Genomic DNA, 25,451 nt, shown 5'->3' on the forward strand with positions numbered 1-25,451 from the left:
AGCTCTCCCACAGGTCCTTACCCGCGTGCGGTCTTCAATGCTGTAGATCCGAAGCTGCATAGGGATGTTGAAGCTGTGTAAGAAGTTGCCTCCAAAAACCAGCGTGTCCATGGGAGTGTACACAGCATGGATCCAACCTTGGAGAGAAAGAGTTTGAAGAATTCTTCTGAGCTACTAGGTGAGGTCAAAGCCTCAAAACTGACAGTCCCTCCTAATTCCAAGTCCTTTGCAATCTCTTACGAACTGAGCTCTTCAGAGCAGGGCCGACAAATCTAAACAAACTTCACGCTGCTCAGCTAAGTCCACCCTGACAGTTCCACCCTTAACTTGCATCCAGGTTAGCTGCAAACACACAGACTAGCTATTGCCCCCTTGTCACATCAGCCAGCCCTAGCAGCAGCGGGGGGCTAGGATGGGACCACAGACTCCAGCTCTTTGATGAAGGCAGACATTGCTGTTATAGCAACAGTGTCCACGCGTCCTGAAGTGTCACTACTGAATTACTCAATACCCAGCTCACTTCACCCATCTAAGAGCTAGAGACAGACTTGTACTTAGGCACTTAAATACACCTGTGGATCTGGCCTCATGTCCTCCCATGGTGGCACACGTGCTAGTATCCACCTCCTGTCCATAGCTTTTTGTCATCCTGGGGTCTCCGTAAAGTTGCTTCCTAGCTGCATTAGGCCTAAGAACACTAGCGGCACAGAAAACAGCCTTCCAAAGTCTGCTCAACAATTAAAGAACCCTCAAAGCAACTCTAGTCTCAGCTCTGTTATCTCCAAGGCAATCCAGCCAAGCCCAACATTTTGGGAATTCCAGCATGGATTTCCTTAGGGCAAGGCCACTCAGTTCAAAAGAAGCGTTAGTCGTGGTACCAGGATATAAATGAGTAACTTGTGCAGTCCCTGGTGCTTTTTGTTCCTGGGCTTGCTGTAAGTTACAGGGGTACGCACGTACAACACAGCTTATTCCTGCACTGCTGTTGGAGATGAAACAGCAGGTTACAGCATCCTTTGCCATCTGAGACAGTCTTACAGAGACAATTTTTAGGCAACAGTTTTATCAGAAGCCTCAAAAGGGGTCAAACAATCTTTCTGCTTACAAGGGAGTATTCCCTAGTGCCAGCACAACATTTTGCAGGCATCCCAGGTCTGCATCACACCCTAAAGGCTGAGAGCCAGTCCTTGCAAACAACCAACTTGAGCTGCTGCTTCATCTGCCCCATCTCTTCTGCCTTTGCTGTTTTCTAGCACAGCACTGTACTAACTGTACATGCAAGACATTGCTGATGCCCTCCAATTATTCTGCCTGCTAAACCAAGTCAGGCTAAAGACTTCTCTTAACTCTTGAGTGTTCCCACTCCCAACCTCAAAGTCTCCCTGCCCAAGCCCTCTGCAAAGCAGTTACCCGCAAGTCTCTCCATGTTACTGCTTCCCAGCTCCCTACTGGGTTTCAGCGATTTCCAACATCCGCTTCTACCTATCTGCTTTCCAGTTCTATCTCCACTACATGCAGACTTCAATTGTCCTTCCTCGTGTCCAGAACAGTCACCTTGTTCCTTAAACTCACACACTATCTCCCTTCCTTGTTTCCCAATTTGAACATAACTCTGCAGAGATTTCACAAGAGACCCAGGAAGCTGAGGAGCTGTGCTGCCTTGGGCCAGCCTCTGTCCTCAACATGCACTGCTCCGCACGTCAACATGACGGGCTCTGGGAAAGCCTCCTTTAATAATTGATCAAGCATGATGTGAGCCAGCTACAGCTTTCCTGTTGCTTGGGCTGAATCCACAGTGCCATGACAGGCATGTTTTGGGAGCTGGCAAGTAAGAGGACGGGGCCACATCACATCTCTCTCTTCCAGTTACTCATGAGGGAGGAAGCTAAACTCTGCCTGTTCTGATTTTGCTTGTGTTCCAGGAGTTTCAGCCTCTTGCCACAACCCTGGCAAAGGCCAGGATGTGCCTGCCCACCCTGCGGTACCTGAGGGGATGACAAATGTGTAGCCCTGCTTGAGCTCGATGCGCTGGCACTCTGACACTCTGTCCCCAAGAAAAATGTCTCCCTGCTTCCCTGAGAGAAGCCAGTTTTCATAGAGCTCCAGGTTCTGGGGTGTAGGAGGGATCAGCCAGAAGATCTGCAAGTAAAGACAACACATGTATGTAAGTCATCACGTAATTAACAGCAACTGACTACCTCCTGCTTCTTCCAAACCTGCCGTGCTCCCTCTTCAGACATCTAAATCTCTTCCTCTCCCCACCCACAGAGGATGCAAATGTGCAGAAATTCCCAGTAAAGAGACCTAAACAGCTGTCCCATTTGAGAGGGCAAGCCACTGAACAAGGTCCTTCCTGACCTGGCGCACTGAGCACTACAGGTAGACTGAGCTTGGGATGCTTTGTAAGGCATTATTTACAACATCAGTGGCAAGAGACAGAGAGCCCACTGAAGACACCAGAGTATGAGACACAAAGGAGATATTTACCTGCGTATTTCTGTCGTGTTAGTAAGAGCTACAATTGAATTAGAGATTTGCACCTGTCTGGCTCCATGCAATACAGGTGGCAAGTAGATATCCATCCCCAACCAGGCTCTTCAGAGACTGTTAGCTTGTCCTTTGGGGGAAAGCACTGGAGCCACAAACCATCAGAATCGCTGGGGAAGTCTGGCAGCTACATCTCCTTGCAAGGAAAGGTGGGTGAAAAGCCTAGATTCTTCAGGTGGGGCAGAGTTTGCTGCCTTCCCCGAAACTAGTTTAAGTCAGTGGAGAAAGATGGGATGGAATAATTGCCCAGGACTTGCCCTAAAGAAGTTAAGAGTTTTTTCCTAGAGATCTGCCTTTAACTGTGGAGGGAGCCCACCCAGCCACCTTCAGCCAGACAGTTCCTTCACAGCAGTTACAAGTGAAAGGGCTCCCTATCCTAAGGCTGTCCAAAACTCTGTTCTCAGGAGATGTCCAGCCACCACAGGCAGCCTTTTTTACCTCCTGGCTCCTTGATGAATTCAGCCCTTGATGGCTGATGGTTTTTATCAGAAGCAGCAAAGTCTCTTCTAATTGCTCAGAGGATTAAGTTAGGAGCTAGGTGCATTTCACTGGGCAAGAGGTGGGACCTGCCTTTGGTAAATTCTGCACTACAGGATACTTGCCTCTACATTAGCTTTTCCTAATAATACTAAGCTGAGCTACCACCAGATTTTGCTGCTCTGACTGCATCAATTCAGATGCACTATAATGAATCTGTCTGCGTCGCCATCCTCCCTGGACAGCAGTGCAAAGTTTCCTTGACTACAGTAGAGCTGACAACTGCAGCTAGCAAAAACTTGAATACAAGCTCTTCCATGCTGTTATAGTAGTGGTAATGCTAAAGCACAGCCTGAGTCCCGTGACAATAGGCACATCCACCCAACGGCAGTCAGAGGGGAGGTTTTCCCAGCAAGGACTTCATACTGACTAAGCGTCATGCTCTGAACATGACTGTGGTCTCTAGGGCAGCAGAAGTGCTAGCTAGGGTGCCTGACTTAATTGTTCAAGTACTAGCTAGCCCCTTCAGTTATACAGCACCCAAACTATTACAAATCTGTTTTCTGAAAGTTAAGAGAACAAATACAACATCCCCACCTGTAAGGGGAGCTTAAGGTGCAACTCACCCTGCCTCAGGGCAAGTGGGAGGACTGGCACCTTCCCAGATCCCCTTCCAGACAGATTTCTTCCAAGCCAGGCCTCAGTACAACACACAGCTGGGGTGACAGATGCCTGGCACAGGGAAATCCCTGCACAATTATAACTGGAAGCCACCCATCAGGGAACAAACATTGTCTGGTTACAAACTTCATCTGAGTGCAAACTCAATGGAGGCTGGGGTTCAGTTTTCATATCTTGGGCTGAGCTCAGCTACAGGAAGTGACTCCAGACAAGCAGCTCAGATCTGACCCTGTTTCAGAGCTACTTCTCACCAGAAACCATTCAAGGGTTTTGCAGTGAAGACCTGTCGCTAACCTTCAGTTCAAATGCTTCAGTTCAAAAGCAGACTTTTGAAGTCACTTGATGTTTTAAGGTGACCCCTCACACATCTGTTGGCTATTTAAAAACCCCTGGAAAGCTTAGGAGAGGCTCCCATTCATCTTTAATTACCTTCCTTCCATTTGCTGCTGCTCCCAGTGTGTTATTTGCACCACACCAAGAGGTGATCAGCTATGTAGCCAAACAGATCTCTTGGAAGCCCAAGGCACTGGATGAATTGGGTTATACTACTCTCTGTCATTTAGCCTTTTATAAGGTTGTCTCAGCATCGTCTCTACAACATGGGTTTTCAGCCTGTGCCTGGTGGACCTCTGAGGGCCTGAACTACTTCCAAGAACCACAGATAAACAAGTTTAGGGTGGAAAGACTTCCATTCGCTGCCTGGGACCTGCATCTTCAAGGATCGACAAGAGAACAGACTAAAAGCCACTCTCCTAAAGCATCTGTAACTTTCCCAACAGGGACCTTTCTGTCCTCCTACCTTTCCCCCTCGGTGGATATGGTACCACACAGAAGTACCACCAAAGTCCACGTGGAAATCTGTGTAGCAGCCCTTGACACTCATCAGACAGTATCTGGTGGAAAACAAGATGACGATAAGGTGAAAATGAGTGGTGATCCACATTTTAGAGCAGATACAACATATTCAAAGGGAATGGGCTGCCCAAGCCCAGGTCAATGGCTCAGAGCCGTGCCAGAAGCCAATTACTGCAGTGCTAAGCACTTTAGCTGCAGGGAGGTGGTGGTTTGCAGGAGAGCTCACTTTGCATTTATATCACATCCCCACAAAGAGATCTAGTCCAGGCAAGAGGAGAGCTTTCATCCTCACACACCCGGCAGCTCTAGAGACCCCCATGTCACAGGTCTGGCCTACAGGGCAGGATGGGCAGCACCTAGCAGCTCAACTGACTCCAGATGTCTCAAGGTGGTGAGCACCAAGAGTTTCCCCAAAGTGCAGCGAGCTCCTAGAAGCCACGCGGCTAACCTTCCACACAGCATTCGGCAGGGGCTTAAGTAACTAACTGCAGCATCCTTACAAGTGTCACCCGCTGAAATAAACAGGGATACTGCTCCTCCCGCTTCCCCTTGGTACAAACTGCTTCTCCCTTGGGCAGTTTTCTTGCAAGAGATGCTTTGCTGCCTGCCACCACTGGAACAGCTCAGGAAATCACTTACTTCTGCACCTTTGGATACTGCATCTCCAGGATAGCATTCGTAGACTCTGTCTGACTCTCCTTCAGGTGTCTGGGCCACATGTTATCAACCCAGTCAATCAAATCCACCTACAGCAGAAAGGTGGGAGATATGAGTAAAGATAAAAGGGGCACAGTAACTCCTTTTGGCACCCCCAGGCTGTCCTGGAAGCTCAAATACTTATTGCCTGCCTGGTAAGCCCACAGCTCACACACGGCTGGGCACCTGTGGGATGCAGGGTCGCACCGGGCCCACCAAAGCCACTGCGGTGCTGCACAGAGACTGCCAGCCCAGCTCAGAGCACACCCACAACAAATGACAGGACCAAGGAAGGGAAGGAAGCCCTGGTGTTAGCTGAATGGCCACGATACCCCCTTTTTGGCCCCCACACACCCAGTAACTTTCTCAATGCCACTGGTGCAATCCCACACGTAAAGCACTTAGGACCAGCTGTTCTGATATCAGTTGCTGCACAGTGAGCCTCTGAATTCGCACAAGCGGCAAACACCACAGCAAGATCCCAAGCATGGTACTGGGATGCTGGTCTTCTGCTTAGGGGCTAGGCAGGAACTGCTATGCACTGGGCTTACATAAAAACCACGGCAGGCAGCATCTGCTAGGGTGGGATTCAAGCTTCAGGACAGCCAGAAATGTTCAGGCTCCCTCTACAGTTAACAGAGAGAAGTGAATGGCCCTACAGAGCTGCCCCTTCCTCTCCACCGACTGCAGAGGGAGTTCAGGATGTCCATCCTACCCATCCCACCTTCCAGGCTTCAGTAAGGGCAACTCGTTTTCCCCCTGTCAAACAGCCTCCTGCCCCCCCTTGCAGCACACCTCCAGTCTTGGCCTCCTCTGCCCTCAGAGTTTAGAGCACTTTGCATCAGAAACCCTCCCTGCCAGGCTGCGCAACCCTCTGGAGTCCCAGCTGAACACAGGGTTGCTGTCCTAACGGGACTATGGTTTCCAAACTCCAAGAAAACCACAAAGCTCAACCAGCATCCAGGCTTTAGCTACTCTCAAAATGCAGCAAGCACTGCTGAGCTCTGCTGTCCGATTTAGGCCCTGCTGGAGTTTTACACCTGGCCATGCGTTACAGCAAGCCACCCCTGCCCTGCACCTATCTTTGGCCACAATGGAGGTGATCGCTGCTGCAGGATGCAGGAGAGGGCTCTGCACCAAGCATCAGAGCAGTGCAGCGCACAGCACAGAGGGAAGGTATGCCCAAGGCTGAACAACAGCCAAGGTCTTGGCAGGCAGTGGAATCAGCTAATTGGGAGAGGCTGGAAGCCAGTGTCCCCATCCTGTCCCCAACACTCACTGTGGCTGAGCACAAATCTGACCTCTCTATTCAAACTCAGGTGCTTGTTCAAGCTCTGTGCCTGTTCTTGATCACCAGCCAGCAGGAGCAGGTTACTTCACTCTAATTATTCCTCAGCCAATCAATTCCATTTCTCTAATTGCTGACAGCTAGTGAACAAGTCAGCTCTCTGCAGAATGACATGCCAGGGACTTGACCGTGGTCACTGTGGCTGAGGGATGCACAGGCTGGGCAGCCCCAGCCTGACTGTGAGATCAGCTATAGCAGATGAGGTCAGAGTCAAACACGGGATCAGCTCCAGCAGCTTCCAGAGCACAGCAGTGACATCCCTGGCTGAGCCCATGCATGTTACGAGCAGCCCCTCTCCTCCTGCATTCAAGTGCCAGGCTGCACCTTGCCTACAGAGGACCACAAGCACAAAGGGAAAGGACATTCCTGCGGAAGGAAGAGCCACGCTCACCGTAGCAGGTCTCTGCACCAGGTTCTCCAGTTTGGTGTGGCTGAACTCCAGGCTGATGACATTGTAAAGTTTCTCCCGCTCGGCCTCCGGTGTTTCGTAGTAGCGTGCCCACTGTGCCATGGACATCTCAATATCCCTCTGCGTGTTCACATCCATGACATCCACCATCCGTCGGCTCCCTGCCAGAACAGGCAGACATCACTGGAACCATCCCTGTGCACAGCGGACCACCCAGAAGAGACACTCCAGGAGATATGGGACCCTTCCTCAAAGAACCCACCCCCACACATGTGCGATGTCTTGGCCTCTCCCACAACTTCATCTTCTTCCATACCCACATTGAAACAGAAGCTGCTTCAGGTCAAACTAGACTCTTCAAGCAGATAAGAGTTGACCCACTGGCAAAGGACAGCTCAGGTTCAACCAGCTGCACGCTGTGGGAGCCACAAAACCAGATCTCTAGCTTTGCTAAACCCGATGACACTCCCCATTCCTCCCTATCTGCCCAGGGTGCAGCAGGGGTACACTGTGGTCCCTGGACACTTACCAACACACAGCCGCACATCATTCACACTGAAGTCCGGATCTGGCATCCTGCAGGACAAACACCTTGCTAAAAAAATCATGAAGTGCTTCTGGTTGCAGACCCTTCCCACCTGTAACCCCCGTACTGGCACCCTGAAGATACTACTGTGCTGCTTTTTGCTTCTTGGATGTGGGTGAAGACCATGCAACTAGATCTCTGGGGGCACAGGTCTGGGCTGAGTGCTGGGGTGAAACACTGGGCCCAACTTATGGCTAGGGAAGCAGATTTGGGAATAGGATATACCATCTCTTGAGCATGAGCTGCTGTACAGTGGCTTCTGGCAAATAAGCAAGCAGGCCTTGAGCTAAGCAATCCTAGCTGTCATTTTAAAGACTGTTCATATGAGTTATCCCAATACAAAGGGCATAGCCAGACCAGTACAAGTATTTCACTGACACAGCATAACTACTCTAACTGTTTGTACTGGCATACTTATCTGTACAAACACTGCCGTCACAGGCAGAATGGGCAGGCAGCCATTCAAGCAGCTCTTGACCCAGAGAAATAACCAAAAGCTCACGAGAAATCCAGTTTCGCCCACACCATAATCCTCAGTATCAAATCTCTGCCCTCCCAAGTCACCCAGCAGTTAAAACTGAGCCTGGCAAAATGTCCTATCTGATTCACCACAGTACAGTACATCATGCACTGGATGAGGTGTTGCCCACCCATTCACAGCCAGTTGAGGAATTTAAGAGCAGTGTTGCCAATACTGGCTCTGAAAAAGTTTGCTAGGGCTGACTTATTCTTCTCACTTTCCTATTAATCAAAACCAAAAAACACCGACCCAGCAGAAACACTGAATCAGATCAGGTTTTTTTAATTTTGTAAAAGACAGCTGTAATGTTTTGACATAATATTACTTGTCTTAAAACCACATCTACCACCCCATAGCGTATTTATATGAACATGATAACAGCACAAAGTCTTGCATCAGTACAGCTTTACATTCAAAGCTGTAAACCTGAATTGACTTGCTGTAGCAAGAGAAAGAGATGACAGTTTAGAAGTAACTGTGTTGGGCAAATCAGGTTGGAATTCTAGAAAAATGCCAGAAATACGACAAATTGCTTGACTCTCTGGCAATAGATACCTATATTACTAGGAAAGAAACCCAGCCAAATGTTGCATCAGAGCAGCAGCTGAATTTCCAGACATTTGGTTGAACTGGGATCACCTACAGCCAATTCAGTTCTCTCATTTTAAGTCTATACAGACTAGTAAGAACATAACTGAGGTGAAAGATACTTCTTTCTACCTGCTCGCTGCACGTAAAGAACAGCGTGGACAGGATGCAGTCACACCAACTTAGCAGAGCATGGATCCAGCTACCAGGATCAGATCCCACACAATGTGGAGAGGGGCAAGAAATTGGGCCAGAGTCATCCACCACTCTGTGCCCCTGACACTTACTTTATTCCCAGGCCGTCAGAGCTCCTGAAGATGAGAGGGTCTCTCAGGCCACCCCGCTGGATGTATTCAACTGTGAAGTCTGATGTGGGGAGACAAGAAGCAGGAAAGTGTTGGAGACTCCTTCAGAGGACTGTAGGCAAACTGAGGTTAGAAAAGATCTCTGGGGAACTCTAGTCCAACCCTGTTCCCAGCAAACTGACTTCAGACTCAGATCAGGTTGTTCAGCATCCTGTGCAGTTGAGACCCGAGAACCTCCTCCTATCTCTGTGACAAGGCTAGCCAGCAAAAGAAAGCCCTGTTCCTCACTATTTCTACACCCCTTCGGAGATCCTGGAACTCCTTTGTGGCAGTTCCACAAGCAGCATGGCGTGTGCTGCTGACAAGCCTCAGACAGGCCCTCCAGGCGGGGGGGGGGGACATGACTTTGCCCCGACAGGCTGCACCAGACAGTGGAACAGCACGGTTTTTGGTCCTCACTTCCCTAAGAAGCTCACAGCCAAGCAAGAGACGCCTTGAAGAAATGCTCCTCCCTCATGGTAAATCCTTATGAGGCTTGCACTGGCTGTGCGATGAAAAGACATCCCACTGAGCCGCAGGCGTGGTGAAAGAAAGGGGAGAGATTCCACATAGTCTTTGAATTAAGCATCTAGTAGACATGTGGCTGCAATTACAGGTGCTGACCCAGGCGAACCCTCTTGTTCCTGGCTGCCATGTGTCCCAGCAAGCCTGCAGTACTGCAGACTGGCTCATCACTCTCCAGACTGAGCAGCTGCCATGCCATTTCCCACACACGCTCCCTGTTACTACCTCCCTTGGCCCAAGGGCCTAGCAGGCTTGAGCCAATCCTCCACCAATATGCCTCACATTGCTTTCAAACTGCTTGGGGACTGCCGCAGGACTTGCAGGGGAGCGGGCAGAAACATCCCCTGCCTGCTCTGCACCACTTGGGTTATGCAAATAAAGCAGTTTACAGCAGAGGGAAGCACAGAACTGGTGTGAACAGCAGACAGTTTTCCTAACTTTAGAGAATGATGGAAAGTAAAAGGCAGCAAAACACAGGACAGTGGGAAAGGACTTCATTAACACCACAGTTGCCTTGTAGCCGCCCTTCAAGTTGGCAGTCGGGAAGGCTTTGGGTGTAGTCAGATGAACAAGAGGACATCCAACTGTGATCTCTGTTAGCTTTCTATGAAAGGCTCAGGGAAAGGTCATCTCACACATCATGCCTCACAGGAGAAGCGGCCAACCACAGCAGCTGTCTGGTTACTGACAGCAGTAGCACACACTGCAGCGCAGCAGTCCCAACACAAACCTTTGCCTTCCATGAAGACCACGAAGGTGGAGTTAAACTTGTTGGTGGACAGCTTTTCCTCGAGGTCAAATGTCCTCTTCCCTTCAATTTCATCATCGGAGATGCCATCGTCCTCGTAACGCCGCCTCATTGTGCCACGCTGAGGAGAGAACAGACCAGGAAGGTAAGAGTTATGGACCAGAAGGAACTACCAGCTCGCTTCCCAGAGCCTCATCTCAACCTAGCACAGCTCAGCCAGGGCCTCTGGGGGAGCCCTTGCCCTGCAGCAGGCAGTCCCTGGGAAGCCTACGCGCTTCTACTCCCAGAGAGGAGAGACCCTACGTTACTGAGTTATATTATCCACTAGGTCTCTTGCTCAGAAAGCACTGCTGGTATCAGTTTTCAAGAGACATGCCAGAGAAGATCTATTTAGGCAACGTCTGTCCTGGATCCAAAACGCACCACTGAAACATCAGATTTGCTCCTCCTACAACCAACAGATTTGTGCAAGTTGGGCTGTATGGGAGACAGATAATTCACTCCTAAGGAGTGCCAATGCACAGAAACACAGGAGGAGGGGAGATAGTTTGGTATAACAGGCAAAGGAAAAAGAATCCGTTTCCCATTTTTACAGGTGCATCAGTATTTCACTGCGCTGGAGGTAAAGGCACTTGTGAATTTAAATCCCCGTCAGAACGCCAGCTGATAAAGGAAGGGTTTTACGCTGAAGACAATTCTCAAGTTTTCATCTTTGGCTACACTTGTACACAAAAGTTGATTTATTCCCTTGTTTGTGTGTGTGTGTGAGTAGTGGGGGGGGAAGTAACCCTTTTCTTAGAGGGTCTCATAAGTACATCTGTACTGGGATTCCTGACAGACATCCTCTTCTAGCATTGCTGGATCTGGAAGAAATTACTGTCCCCAGCTGTTAGCCACCCCTCCAGAGACCGACCATGCTCTGGCAGAACCGTTCGTGGGAATGCTCCCTAAATCCCCTCAGATGAAAGTCAACCTGATCTGAATTAGCCAAGCTGACTTCCCCCAATTAGGGATGCTCCCATTATAAAGCGTTCACACCAATTGTTGTGCCAGCAGATAGCCAGGGACAGGACAGGGCAGGGCAGGAGGTGACGCAGCAGCTACTGTCACCTCTGGGCCTGCAAGCTGGCACCTGCCAGCAGGGAGGCACAGCGGCCTCGCAGCACTGGTAGCAGGGTCACATTCCCAGCACCAACACCAGTCCCAGGCATGGACCGTGATGCTGTGCTGCTGAAATTCACCATCGCCGGTGAGGTGACCGGCGTGCACGTTTGTGCATCATAGTCCCTGCATGATCTCCTGCCATGGCACACCTCCCGCTGCCTGGAGGGGAGCGCACGCGATAGCTCATTTCTTCCTTCCTTTAGGGTCTCCTGGAAAAGACAAGAGTGCCCTTTCCCAAGCGAGGGCACACACCTCAGACTCGCCTCCCTGTGGCAGCAAGCTGCAGATCTCCTCCCCGGAGTTCAGCACCAATTCAGACTTCACCCAAAGCCACTCTCCACTCACTTCTGTCTCCTTCACCCAGCCAGCCAGGGCTTGTACCTCCTGCGACTTCATGTGATCAGAGCAAGCCCACCTTTTGGTGCTGGTGAAAGCCCTTGAGTGGGCAAGGGTTTATTTTGCCCCCAGCAGCCAGCCCAGCCCTGCCTGGCCTCACTCCCCTTCCCATTAACCCCCGGCCTGCCTGCTCCCCCGGCCCACCACACGCTACAAAGATGGATCAAACACGCCCGGGATATTTTCCAGTGAGTTACAGCCTGGTATTAGCCATCCATCACTCTGATCGCTACATTGCTTTGCTTGTCCCTCTCTTCTTTTTGGCCTTATCAATTTAAACAGCGCTGGTGAAAGAGAAAGGACTCCCTCATACAGATGCACTGCGCTAAAGACACTTTTTAAACTAATTAATTCAACCAGTGCAGGAGCATGTGGGGACACTCCTTTCAAAAAGGGACTTTTTTTTCCCCTTTTCCCCCCCATAACATATAAGTTTAGCCTCCCACTTTCAAGAAGGCTGATCAATTCACAAGTAGTTTCCCTGCCATCAAGGCAGAGCAACTTACCTCTCCCTGCTGTTAACACCTCATTAACTTTGCCTGGTTTTCCAAAACCCCCACAGAAACCCGAACATAACAGGGCCACAAACACTTCATCTGCAAGGCAGGAACAACAGGCTGCTCCTGAATAGGGCATCTCAGAAACAGCCCTGAAAACAATGTTCTCCAAGGGCCTGTTTGAATGGCCCCGATGATTAAACAATCTGGAAAAGGGGTTTGGGTTTGCTGTCCTTTGTCTTAAGCCACCCACTAAACAGGGATAGCAAGCAGGAGTACTTTCTTTCACTGTTTTTAACAGTAACAAAGATAAAACTAATTTTACTTACATGCTTTTATGGACACGCTTGTATAAATGCACAACAATGGATTAAAAGAAAAAAAAAAAAGGACAAAAAGAGGTGCCACCGCAGAAGCCAAGAGACATATTCCTGGGGGACTCTGAATTTCACACTGCTAGGGCCGGACTGTGCACACCAATGCACTGGCTGGGAACTGGGGCACCAGGGCCACACATCCAGCTGCTCCCAGCACAAATCAGGGGGCTGAAACTCCCAAACCCTCCGTCACTCTGCCTTTAAACCATCCAAGGGCTGAAACTCCCAAACCCTCCATCACTCTGCATTTAAACCATCCAGGGGCTGAAACTCCTCCATCACTCTGCCTGGCTCTCTCCAGTAGATGCACCAGAGCTTGAAGTTGGAGATGTAGAGGTATTACTGCGAGAAGAGTACCTGGCTGTCTTATATCAGAGGGTGAGCCCGCCTTATAAAGCGCTTTCCCTTACAAATCACTGAACCAGTTAACACCGCGTGGTTTAAACTGAGGGCAGGGGAGAGGGAGCCTGCCCTGCAGACGATTTAGGGACACAGACGCAGAAGACAGCCTCATGCTCAGCGTTCGCTGAAAAGCCGCAGCGTTTCGGGAAAGGCCGGTTCCAAGCGCAGCCCCCCAGGCAGGCACACGTCCCGGCAGGCTTCCACTGAAATCCAACAGCTAACCGGGGCCGGACCAGGCTTCCAGCTGCCGGGAGGAGCCGAGCCTCTTCCCACATCTGCAACCCTCTCCCCACCGCAGAGCCTCAGGTCTCACCTCCGTGCTGGTGGTCTGAAATAGTGCAAAAGAGCTGCTTGGGACGGATGGAGCCGGATGGCCCCAGCACGGCCGCGCTGCAAGATACCCATGGCGAGGAAGGATGGAGCTGCTTGTTAGCCGAGGACCTTGTTTGGGTGCCTTGGGCTCTCAGCGTGGGCAGGCGGAGCCGTGCTGGCCCCACCTTTGGGGAGCAGGAAGCTGCACAACCAGCTCCCATAGGTCTCAGCTCCTATTAACCCACGGGAGACCTTGCTGAACTCCCACAGGCAGCCCAGCACGCACAGACAGCAGCGAGACGCTCATCTCTGGGTGCCAGAGAGCACCCGCTCTTCTCCCATCGCCCATCGGCTCAGCTCAGGCCCAAGCCTGCTTCAGGAGGCACTGCTCGCTGCTGCGTTTGCCCAAGCAGGGGAGGGAGAGCCCCGACAAAACACGCTCAGGGGTCTGCAGGATGCAAACACAAGGCTTTCCTGGCTGGCCAACAGAAGAAGCCGGCCCAGCTGATTCCAGCCCAACGTACACCCACAGACCCTTCCTCGCCTCGCCAAACAGCCCCATTTTGCTGGACAACCACAGTTCCCATCCCAGAACTGTTTCAAATCACTTCTGCCCTGCGGAATGCTGTGTGAGGGTGCGGAAGGCTTAGGTCATATGGGCAAACATGCCAAGGAAACCCGATTTGTAGCTTCCCCTTTATATTTCTGTGCTTTCAGAGAAAGAAGCGAAGGTCACGGTGCTTCCTTGTGCTTTTTTGGACCTTTAGCTGTGCAGGCCCTGTCCAGCTGAAACATGTCTCAAATCCTGCCCTGTGATGCTGTCAGACGTCAGCTGCCTGTTGCAGTTCCTGCTGGGACACCTTTGACTGCTCTTACTGTTATAAGGACAGCAGCTACAGGACTTAAGATTCTTTTGTGGGTATCTTATTCCTTACTAAATCACACCAGAAAAGTTCAAGGCACACCTAGTCCAGGCAAGCATGCTAATAATGTTCCAGCATGACTAGGTTTTCACTTACCCCTCTTCCCAGGCAAGCCTAGGAAACAAGGCCTAGGACTACTGGCCCCAGCAGGCAGTCCTCTATCGTTAAGTTGATTAGAGGATGTGCATAATGAAGCAGAGGATGCTGGGCCCTGTAGTCTGCAGGTTTCACCTGCTTTGGAATCAGGTGGGTGGTGGCACACCGCAGGACCAGGCTGTGGTCTGCATTTTGACCTGCTCCCTTACTCCAGACACTCACTTCCAGTTGGCAGGTTTTGGGAAAAGCAGCTCTCTTGCCTTCACTGGGCACAAAACCTCACAAGATGAAAAAGGTTTGGCATGCTAAATGCTGGCAAGAGGCAGCTATATCCAAACTAGTCTCTTGATAACTTATATTTGCCTCCCAGGCTGGAAGTCTGAATGGTATTTCAGGGCTCCTAGTTAAGCTACACACCAGGGGTTACTGCATTGGGCTGAAACTCAGGCATATCCCGTTTGACCACAAACCTCTCACCTCGGGAGACCCAGGCTGGAACAAAGCTCCAGCCAGAGGTGTGATGACCGGCTGCAACCCCGTTTCAAGCAGACATCTCACAGTAAAAAGCAGCACAGGCTAGCTGCCAGCACTTGCTCAAGGACACCAGCAGCTTGAAAAACTAGCAGCAAGGTACAGCACAAATGCACTGTGCAGGCAGATAACCAACATACTGGGAAAACCCCTCCTCTGCCGTCACCTTGCAGAGACCCTGGTGTCTGGCCGACGTGCTCAGATTTCCTTTATCCTGGTGAAACGTCAGACGGCATTAGCTGGCTTGCTCCTAGGCACTCTTCTACAGCTACTGCCAGGACAGGAAAGACAGGGCGACACGCAGAAGTTTACTTAAGTATAACTACAGCATGGCTGAATAAGCATCCTTGGGACCCCCCCCCCAGACCACAACCACTGCAGCCACACAACTGAGTACTAACCCAGCGCAAGCTCAGTCTGACAGCTCCCTTTAAGATTTCCTTCTGGAGGGGACACAGTTACCATCCTGCTAGACTGCATGCCACATCAGGCATTGTCTGTCCTTCTACAAGTGGCACCAAGCCAGCACGGGCTCTGGATTGTGTAGGCCAGCTAATTTAACAGAAATGTGACCACATGGCCAGGCCTGATCCAGATGCCACTGGTGCCACAGGTGGATGCTGCACTCATGCTGGGGGTACAGTCCCGGCACACAAGACCACTTTGTGTTGGTTAATCCTGAGCACAAATTACAGCTTTGAGGACAGATCCCACTCCCACCCTACGTGAACATGCAGCAAATGATCTGGTCACTCACTAACAAACTTGGAGGCTTTATGACCAAAGAAACACAACATGTTTCAGAGGATGTCACTCCACCAGCCCAGCTTGCCACGAAACAGCAGCAATACAATCTTCACCTTACTCCAGCTAGATCCACCCATGGATCTGCACTGTGGGATCAGGGAACTGTTCCGACTCTTTTCCCTGATCTCGTTCACAGCACGGCCTCTGAGGCAAATGGAAGGCAGTCACACCGCAAAGGTGCAAACACAAGAAAATGGGCAGAAGCACCTTAAACTCTAATCCCTCTGCAATGGGGAAATGGGGATGCAGAATGCGGAAGGAAAGGGTTGTCTCCTCCAGCTGAGCAAATTCCAAAGTCTAATGCTCTTGTCGTCAGCACAGCATCAGCCACAAAACCCGCTCCACACTCCCAGCCAGATCAGCTTCGCTTGTTCCTGTGGGCAGGGAAGAGTCTGGCCTCCTAATTTGCACAGTATGTAGGAGAATAGGATCCCAGTCATGGCTGAGGACCCAAAAGCACTGCCACAATACAAATAGCTCCCATCAGTTATACAATGCCTCTCGTGTACTCAGCCGGGGCCACAACGCTTTCATGTCATTGTTGTCTTGGGAGGGTGGGGAAAAACAACATTTCAGTGCACGCAGAGCGGACAGGAGGGAGGAAAGGCTTCTGCACTTCCAAGCGTGCGTTTTGGGAGAGACAGCATCTGCTGGGACTTTGGGCAAATCTCTGCAGCAGAGTTTTCCCCTCCTGAAGTCTGCAGCTTCCTCACGGCACAGTTGCACAAACCACAGTTCCCTAGCTCCCCAAATCGGGTCTCCGTACAAGGATAGATGCGGTCAGTGTACAAGTCTAGGGCTTGTGAAGGGACACTCCAAGACCTCTTTCTTCTGTGATATGCTTTGATCCTCACCTGCCATGCAGGGAATTGCTACCTGGTTAAATAACTGGCTACAGGTGATACCTCCAAAGGGCAAGAGACATGCAAAGCCATGACACTAACGCCAATCTCACCTTTCCACTAGCACACACACTTTGTGAGCGCCACACAAATCCTTCCTACAGCACAAAGTTTGATCTCTTCCTGGGAGGAGCCGGCTACTTTTGTCCCACAGCCCGTGCCAGGGCTGGGTCTTGGCTGAGTACCCCTGCCCAGCAGATTGCTACAGCTCTCCTAACTCTTCTTTCTGCTTCTTGGTGCAACCCCATCCAGGCAGGCCTTGCCAGAGCACACCAGCAAGTCACAGCCCTGGGCTCTTCGACTAAGACCGCTTCTTCCCAGGGGTGGCTCAGCTACCGAGAGTTTTTCCAGTGTCAACTGTCGGTTCAGCCAGGGACACATGACTTCCAAAAAGGAGATCAGCAGACGCGCTCAAAACTGCCATCCATGAGAATGTCCCAGATGAAGCTCAGCCCCAGAGAAGCAAGGGATAAGAGTCGGACACATCACATGTATACATCTCTGTCGGACAACCTCAGCATTCAGCAGTGATATTTAAATATTGCTTTTTTTTTTTCCAGCTTTGTGATCTGCATTAGGATCCAGACATTCCTCATCCTGATGAGTTTTACTAAGGAAAAAAAAAACCTGACAAGCAGTCCAAAGCCTTTCTCTGTGTCAGGCAGGGTCAAGATAAAGGCAATTTATTCATCCTCCAACACCAGACAGCCAGCAATTCTCATCTAAGATAGCTGTCCTTCACCATTTCTTTCTGGCCCTCTTGGGTACCATTCACTTAATGTAGGAAATAGGAAGCATGAATATTAATCCTGCAGACTGCTCCAGTGCTATCTCTTCTATTCTGATCCTTTCACCTGCAGTCTCCTTCTCTCAGGGATGCCAGGGGAAGTGGTTCATCCAGCTCCATGACGGTACTCTTCAAAATCCTTCCTTGGACACCTCTTTCCATCAGCAAGCGCTGCCTCGATGGAGCACAGCTACCTCTAACGGGAAAGGAACTGACAGTCGGCTGAAGAGAACCAGAAGACTACTCTCCTGTGGGGTTTTTTTTTTTTTTTGAGAGAAGAACTAGTACAAGGTCACATTTGAAAAAAGAACAAGCTGTCCTTTTGCTGAAAAAGCCTCACATATTTACAGAGTGAAACCAACAAACACCACAGTATTTTAGTCACTTCCTGTCCTGTCTGCTGCCATTCCCTCCCTGATGTCCCAACATCTCCATGTCCCAGTCCCCAGGAAGCCTCCTCCTGCCATGCCACAGCTCCTTCCACTTCAGAAGACCAGAGCACCCCTCACTTTTCCCTCTCCCGGTGCCTCCTCCCCTTTGTCTACTGTGTTTCCAGAGCAGCTTGCCTGGTTTGAAGCCTCCCACAACCCTCCCTTATTCCTTTAGAGGAAAGATGTTAACAGGAAGAATGCAGTCACGTTTCACTCCTGTTTTTGAACTCCCTCCTTCCAAACTCCCCTTGCTGCAGACATTATAACTTCTACCTGGCTCCCAGCATGTGTATAGAGCAGCATGACTTACCAGTGGATCTCTCCCATTCACCACTCAGCTTCCTCACTGGGTGCCTCCTAGCCACCCATTCCTTTGTAGGTTTACTTTGCTGAAATGCATCCAAATTGGTAATAAACCAACAAGCTCAACTCTCCTCAGTTTATGAATTTAACTTCTCACATACTTTCACAGCAATCAGCTATGGCTCTTGTCTAGATAAGTCCAGACCTTCAACATCCAAACCTGTTGATGGGTGTTTTAATCTTGAGCGAGTACCTGAGGCAAACAGCAGCGTCCAGAATTGGGTCTCCAAGACACCGTGCTGAGATCCGCCAGCAATTAACAGCCACCCCCCAAAGGTCAGGTGAGATCCGTTATATCAGTGGAAAGGGTCCTGTCTCTCTGGGAAGGCACAAGGCAAAGGCAACCCCTGGCAGCAGGACGGACAAGCATGGAAGCAGCAAGGCAGACCCAGGGCAGAGCAGGTGCCAATACCAGAACTGACTATGCAGGGAAGACACTCCCTTGCAAGTATTTTCAGATACAGCATGAAGAACCAAGGCACGAAGATTATGACATCCAATCAGCAGTCTGCCAGGTTACTGCTTATCTTAAGCAGAAGAGCTTTTCCTTTCTATATTCCTCTCCTCCAAGCCTGCATCTCCCGCTTCAGCTCCAGGTCTAGGCTCCAAGCTCTGGTCCATACAAGCACGTTACTTGTGTTTCTCCCTGCCAGCAGAGAGGCAGCAGGCTTCTGTCCTCTGTGCCTCCCCAGCTTCCATCACTTCAGTTTCTCCTCAGCTCCTCTTCCTCCCAAGCGTGGGAAGCAATAACTAAACCACAACACCTCCTGCCACCCTCGAGGTACAAAGGGCCCTACAGAAGTGGGCCCATGTCATTCTGTTAATATTTTGGCTCTGCAGAGCCATTTACTTTGCAAAACAACTGCCAGTGCCCCAGAGACGATCAACAAAATGGTGCTGGGCTCCCTACTCCCCCAGCTAGAAGGAGGCCCTGAAGTAGGATCTGAAGAGAAGGCCATAATCCCCCCAGCAAGAGATCCAGGACAACCTGTCAGTAGCCATATCTGTCTCAGGGCAAGTCTGGAGGCCAGCCTGACGCTAGGACAAGCTAGCAGGTGGCTAATCTTAGCAGCTCTGCATGCCCTATCCACCAGTGATGAGTATCTAGACAAGATAAATTAAACTAACTCTTTTGCTGCCTGGTTTTACAAAAGAAACCCAAGAACTAACCCAGCAGGCTTAACCCAGGTTAAATGCCCCTCACCATCTCCTGTCTCTCTCTCAAGACCTGGAGAGCAGAACTGGTGCATCCCAGGTTGCACATTCCTGGACAAAGACAGACTCAAAGCACCAGGCTGAGGAGTGAATAGGAATCTACGCAGAACTGGAGCCCTTCCAGGCTTCACAGCTTCAGGAGGGATTCCTATCACGAGCAGGGCTGGCAGCGTTTCAGAATGAGCAGGGAGAATGCTTTGGTTTGCACTTTTGGGTTATGAAATTGGATGTACACAAGGAGTAATTGGGGAATTGGAGCAAGGCTGAAAGAGGCAGGTGGGGAGACGGCACCAACAGGCCAAGGAGAACTCCAGCAGCTGCCACTAAACCACACACTGACCAGCCACAGCAGCAAAACCACGAGACAGAGGAACGTGCTAGATCAGATCACAGATGGGCAAGTCTGGCAACAGTCCCAACACAGAAACACCCCTCCTAGGAAAGGATACGGCTTCTACTCCAGTCACCTGCAGCGTATTTCACATGCAGCCACTGTCCCAAGTAGCTTTTATGGCACTAACAACCCCCAGACTGCCCATACCCACCACCAGCTGTAGCACCCTGGTACCTGGATAAATCCTACCTGGATTCTACGAGAGCTTGAGGAAGCTCATGAAGGACTATCAAATTCTCCAAACCCCTTTAATTACCTCCCACCCCTTCCAAAGCAGAAACCCAAGGAAAAAACCTGCTGTGTAGAACCCTTTCCCTGCCAGGGTCTCCCTAGCACATGTGCTATGCAGTCAAGTAGATACGCATTACCAGTTTTGCTACTCCTTTTACTTTTTATAGGAAGACAACAGAGCATCCCCAAAACAGAACAAAGTAGACCAAACTTCTCCAAAAAGGCAGGCCTGAAAATTACATGCACTTAACCCATTTTCTCACTGGGGAAAGAGTGGACTGTTTATCTCCAGGCTGCTGAGCCCACACAGACCACCAGGCAGAGACACAGCAGAGCTGGCACAAGGGACAGATGGAGCCACATGCATTCGGGGACAGATGTGCAGCTGATCTAGCATTAGTAGGTCGGCACTACACAACTTCACTCCTTGCTGGGGTGAACAGACAGGGCATCTCTCTGTCCACAACGCGGCGGGAGTTCAGAGGACTAGCTTGGATTTTTCAGTGGGGAAGAGCTCACCCTCCAAATTTCCCAATGCCCCAGCCCAGCTCTGCAGAAACCAGTTCTGTCCCATCACAGAAACTGAACAAGGCTGGACCACAGGAGTACTTGGATAGCAAAAGCACAGGAAGCTTTGGGGTTTGTACTGCAATTCCTGCTAAACTGACACTGTCCTTTAAAGAGAACAGCAACGGGCTGCCTGAATTGCAGGCTGTAGGGCCTAGGATGCTTATGAAGAAAGAAAACAACCCAGGGCCGTTTGGAATAACATGGACAGAGTGTGAAGCCATCTACTAGGAAGGAGATTTCCTCCGTACTCTGCACTGTTACACCATCACTGCACACACTCCCTCCCCCTTTGCTCCACAAGAAGCCCAGTACTTGCCTCTTCCTTATTCCAAATGGGGGAAAGGGGCTCAGGAGTTCAGTGACACATGATAATATTTATGCGCAGGGAATCAGAGACACCGAGGCAGCCTAACCCTAAAGGAGGCACGTTGCCAGCCCTCTCCTTTCCACTTCCAGCTGCCTCACCTCGATCCCACAATTACAGCTCCTGAGAGCCAGGGGTACATGGGAGAGCAAAGGGGGGAAGCAGGGCACTCTTGGACTGAACAGCACAGGCCAGCCTCTTGTTCTTTTTTTAAATACAGGCTTTTCTGCTCCTATGCCTTCTGATTGTTCCTCCAGCATTCGCTTTGCTGCCTCTCCTAAGTTCTGCAGCACCGTCTCTCTTCTCTCTCACCCTGCAGACTTTCATCGCTGCCTCATGAAAAGTTAGGCAAGGTAAGAGGCAACATCAAAAAGGACCATCCCCTCTGCATATCTTGCTTGTAGTGAGAATGCACCTCACTGATTGGGATCTGCTTCTCTAGATAACAGTGCTATCAAGCAACACCCTGATCCTTCCCTCAGTGCCTTTCATCAAGCAACCTCTTCTCCCAGCCTCTCTTAGGACTGGCTAAGACACGACAGCATGATTCTGCAGTCAGTTCCTAACCCTGAGGACCAGCACTAACAAAAACCACAGATGATGATCACACCCCGGAGCCTCTTCCTTGACATAGAAGGGTGTGGGGTGTGTGAGGGGTGGCTTTATTAAAACTCTTGTTTGTCTACAGTGTGATAGCTAAAACATGTAAGATCCAGGGAAAGACAAAAAGCAGCCAGTGTTTAGTGTGCTGTAGGGAGGAAAGTTTACCACGCCACTCACCACCTCACCATCAATATGAACTTTTCTAGTTGACAGCAGTAAAAACTGCCAGTCCCCGCCACAACAGCTCGCTCACACACATGAGCGCATCATACGCAGCACCATGAACCGCACCTCAGCTCTTCTGGCAGCAAGGATGCCACCCAGATTTGCACCCTTCCAGGCACCCAACCTGGTCCAAAGCACTGTAGAGAGCCTAACTCCCCATCGGACTACTGCACAAGCATAAACCCACCTATCACTTCTTACCACCCTGTGCAACACTGGCCAGATCCCAGCCCAAAACCTCCTCCGGTCCAAGTTCCTGGGACTTCCACAGGGATTCGCAGTCCCTGGACAGCCAGCTCATGTTGTTTACTACCGATACTGTTTCTACAGCAACAAAGATGCACAAGCACGGACGCACAGAAACAGAACAAAGAGAAACCCTGACAAAAGGATCAGTCTCCTCTCCCCCATCATGGATTCACAGGCTACACTTTGTCACCAGGTTTATCTGAACCATCTCAAGTGCCAGCAAGCAACAACTGTGGACAGCTATGCATCTTCCTCACCTGGTTCCTAGGAGCTGGGGGAGAAAAAAAAAAAAAAAAAAGAAAAAAAAAAAAGAGGTAAACAGGGAGGATCAGCAAACAGAAAACTTTAAGTTAATCACATCCCTTCTGGTCTCTCCAGACTAAGCTCCAGGCTGTATGAGCAGAGCTCTTCTAGCATCAGTGACCTACAGCAGCTCACACTCATTCTCCTTACGCCATCCTGGAGCCTGTGATTTCCTCATCAGATAAGCAAGGACAAGTGAAAATTAGCCAGTGTGGTCCAACCGTTAGCATTCAGGCTACCCCTAGCTGGGTGGGGGACACACGGCACAGCGTTTCTTAACTGCCCAAGATGCAACATAGAGGTGGCAGAGCATTTGCTCCTAGAGCTGCAACTTGGCAGCACTGACAGGACCTGAGAGGTAGCAGTAGGAACACGTTCTCACTAGTCCTTGGCCCTCAAGAATCAGAAGTCCTTAGCGTCCTTGCCAAGGGAGATCCGCAGGTTCCTGAAGGTGTGCAGCACAGGGAGTTCAGACCACTGTGGAAAGGGAAGAACACCAAAGTTCCCTACAGCCCCCGAGGCTGACACCCTACCCTAAGCCCTCCAGAAAAGGAATCAAGCCTGGACCAGCACAAGCACTTGTACAGCAAAGAGTTCGGTCTGCAGCTCAACTAGCTTGAGACCATCCAAGACAGAAGATAGCTGTGATGCTGGTTTCAGATTTTATTGACAGGCTTTTTGATGATTCATTTGTACAACTGCAGTCACAGATAGCTTCTCGGCTTCAGCTGAAATCGTCACATCCCAGTTTTCAAACAGGGGCATATGCCTATCCACTGCTCCTTGCTCCCTCCCAGCAGGAGGGCTCTGCACAGGTTTGTTCTGTCTGACCCCCACCCCAAGAACAAACTTAACCGAGATCCCAGGTTGTCCAAGCCAACTGGAGACAACACTTCCATTTCCGAGATACATGCTCCCCACTCTTCTTGCCTCCCAGTGCTTTTGACAGTTTAGTATCTTCGATATGTAATTATAGGCCCTGTCATCCTACCACAGGGTTTGCTCTTCCACCTGGCTCTTTTGCTTTTCCCAAGGCAACCAAGCAGGATCCTTCTCTGCTCTCATCTCCCTCTCCACCAGGACCAAGAACCAGCAGGACATCCAGTAAGGCAGATCTGCTCAGCTACGACAACTCCTGTTCTCTGAGCACACAGGTACGTGCTTTGGTGCAGCAGCTGCCCCCAACCAGCTCCTGCCACAGGATCACGCTGCAGATGCGGTGTTCACTGCCACAGCTGCACGACAACGCGCAGTGATTCAGCGGGGTATGCCATGTTCTTCCTCACCTTCTACCTCTTCCACTTGCCTTTAACCTCTTCAACCCAAATAAAAGCAGGTCAGGCATTGTGTAAGAAAGTCTGTGAACTAATAATTCAACTCTGGCAGCAAATCGAGCTTTCCAGGGCTCAGGCTACCCACTCAGAGCTCACCCATCGTTTCCTCCTCTGGAATCAGTAACGCTCTTCCATCATCAGCAGCACCAGACATCTCACCCTGAAGACAAGTAATTGCTTTCCCTCATACATTTTCACAGGATGGTGTTAGTGCACCACCTTGTTTCTCCACCTTCTGAGCATACCGTCACTTTCCCGACATGTGCCATTTCTCCCCAAAACCCAGCCAGTGACCTGCAGACCCCTGTCTGGGTGGCTCCTGACATAATTAGCCAACAACAAAAACGTACTGGGGGCATGGGGACTGCTCTCCTAACTTGTTAATGTCACCTCCAGGTGGGATAACCCTGTGAAAACCTACTCCTGCTTTTTAACAGGAGACATAGATGCAACTTGCAAATATTGTTTGGTCGCTCACAAGTAACTTCAAGTGCTCCTGCACTGTCTGGCTGCTTGTCCACTGCAGCTTCCAGGACACGCTCAAGGCACAGCCAGGCTTGGGACAGTAAGAAACCAGCAGAGATACTGACCTCCTGCATTCCTCTCTACTGACACAGAACATCATCCAGTTGGTCTCAGGGAGGTGTTCTCCCAGGGACCAGCACACTCTTGCATCCCTCAGGATCTAAATGCTCACAGGGATTTCTAAAGCTTTCCAAGGATAGCCTTCAGCTGCTGCTAGCTTCCACTGAAATGCTGCCCAGATCAAATCTGAACAGTCCCTAAATTATTTAGAGCTCAATTATTACACCTGGGTCATTTGGAATGACTCATTTGTAGTGTCTTCAGTTTGAGGCAGAGGCATGTGGGACAGATTAATTACCCTACTTGCACAGGTCCTGTCTAGACTAGGAAACTGAGGTGGGTCCAGCAGACCAGCGACATTTGGCCAGACAGGGTTTCACATAGGGCACATAGCAGACAAACTCCGAGCCCTTTCAGGCAACAGGAGGGAGCATCGCTTGACAGGGTAAGGGATTGCCAGCATCAAATTTCAAATGGGAGGGTGATATACAACCACCCAGATTCTCACCCCAGCGCATGTGACTCGTCCCACGCTTCAGTACCCGCAGGAACTACACTGGTAGGCTCACCCCAGCACACACGTACGAGTCCCAGGTCAACAGGACCAGCTCTGGGAAAGCCAGTATCCAGCTGGACTGGCCTCTCTCAAGCACAGCAAGATCTGAGGATGACAAACACCAGCAACTGCAAGGGATCATTACCTGGGGTAGCGAGCAGCATTACAAGGAGTACAAACAAGAAGTCAGGCTGAACCTGATGGGAAGGCATTGCTCCTTGCATTCCACTGCTGGGATAGTGCGAGCCATTCAAGATAGAGCAAGGGCAGCTGCTCGACCAACGCAAGGCTGTCTTACCAGACACGAGCACTCCTGCCAGCTTGCAGCCTGCTCCCTGCTGACCTCCCTCTCTCAGCTTTGAGGCCATTTCTCTCTCCTTGGTGGTGTGAGGATAAGGGCTGGAACTTTGTCACGAGTGTCACGTGAACACTAACATGCATGGGCTTCCCTGGCCCCCATGGGTGGTGTCCTGCATTTGACATCACTCCATCCTGCAGAAAGGGTTTGGT

At 50.5% G+C, this 25,451-nt stretch overlaps 1 protein-coding gene across 1 annotated transcript in view; it reads right to left on the minus strand.

The window, feature by feature from the left end:
• The window catches only part of KDM2A (lysine demethylase 2A), a 51,891-nt gene that overhangs the window by 18,827 nt on the left and 7,613 nt on the right, over window positions 1-25,451 (minus strand). The window contains exons 4-11 of the mRNA XM_075501936.1: window positions 10,307-10,445; window positions 8,995-9,073; window positions 7,543-7,589; window positions 6,996-7,174; window positions 5,200-5,306; window positions 4,505-4,598; window positions 1,986-2,139; window positions 22-137 (exon numbers count right to left, since the gene is read on the minus strand). Coding sequence (XP_075358051.1) covers window positions 22-137; window positions 1,986-2,139; window positions 4,505-4,598; window positions 5,200-5,306; window positions 6,996-7,174; window positions 7,543-7,589; window positions 8,995-9,073; window positions 10,307-10,445 — 915 coding nt within the window. The remainder of the gene's footprint in view (window positions 1-21; window positions 138-1,985; window positions 2,140-4,504; window positions 4,599-5,199; window positions 5,307-6,995; window positions 7,175-7,542; window positions 7,590-8,994; window positions 9,074-10,306; window positions 10,446-25,451) is intronic.

This window comes from Mycteria americana, chromosome 5, assembly GCF_035582795.1.
Source record: "Mycteria americana isolate JAX WOST 10 ecotype Jacksonville Zoo and Gardens chromosome 5, USCA_MyAme_1.0, whole genome shotgun sequence".
NCBI classification, from domain to species: Eukaryota; Metazoa; Chordata; class Aves; order Ciconiiformes; family Ciconiidae; genus Mycteria; species Mycteria americana.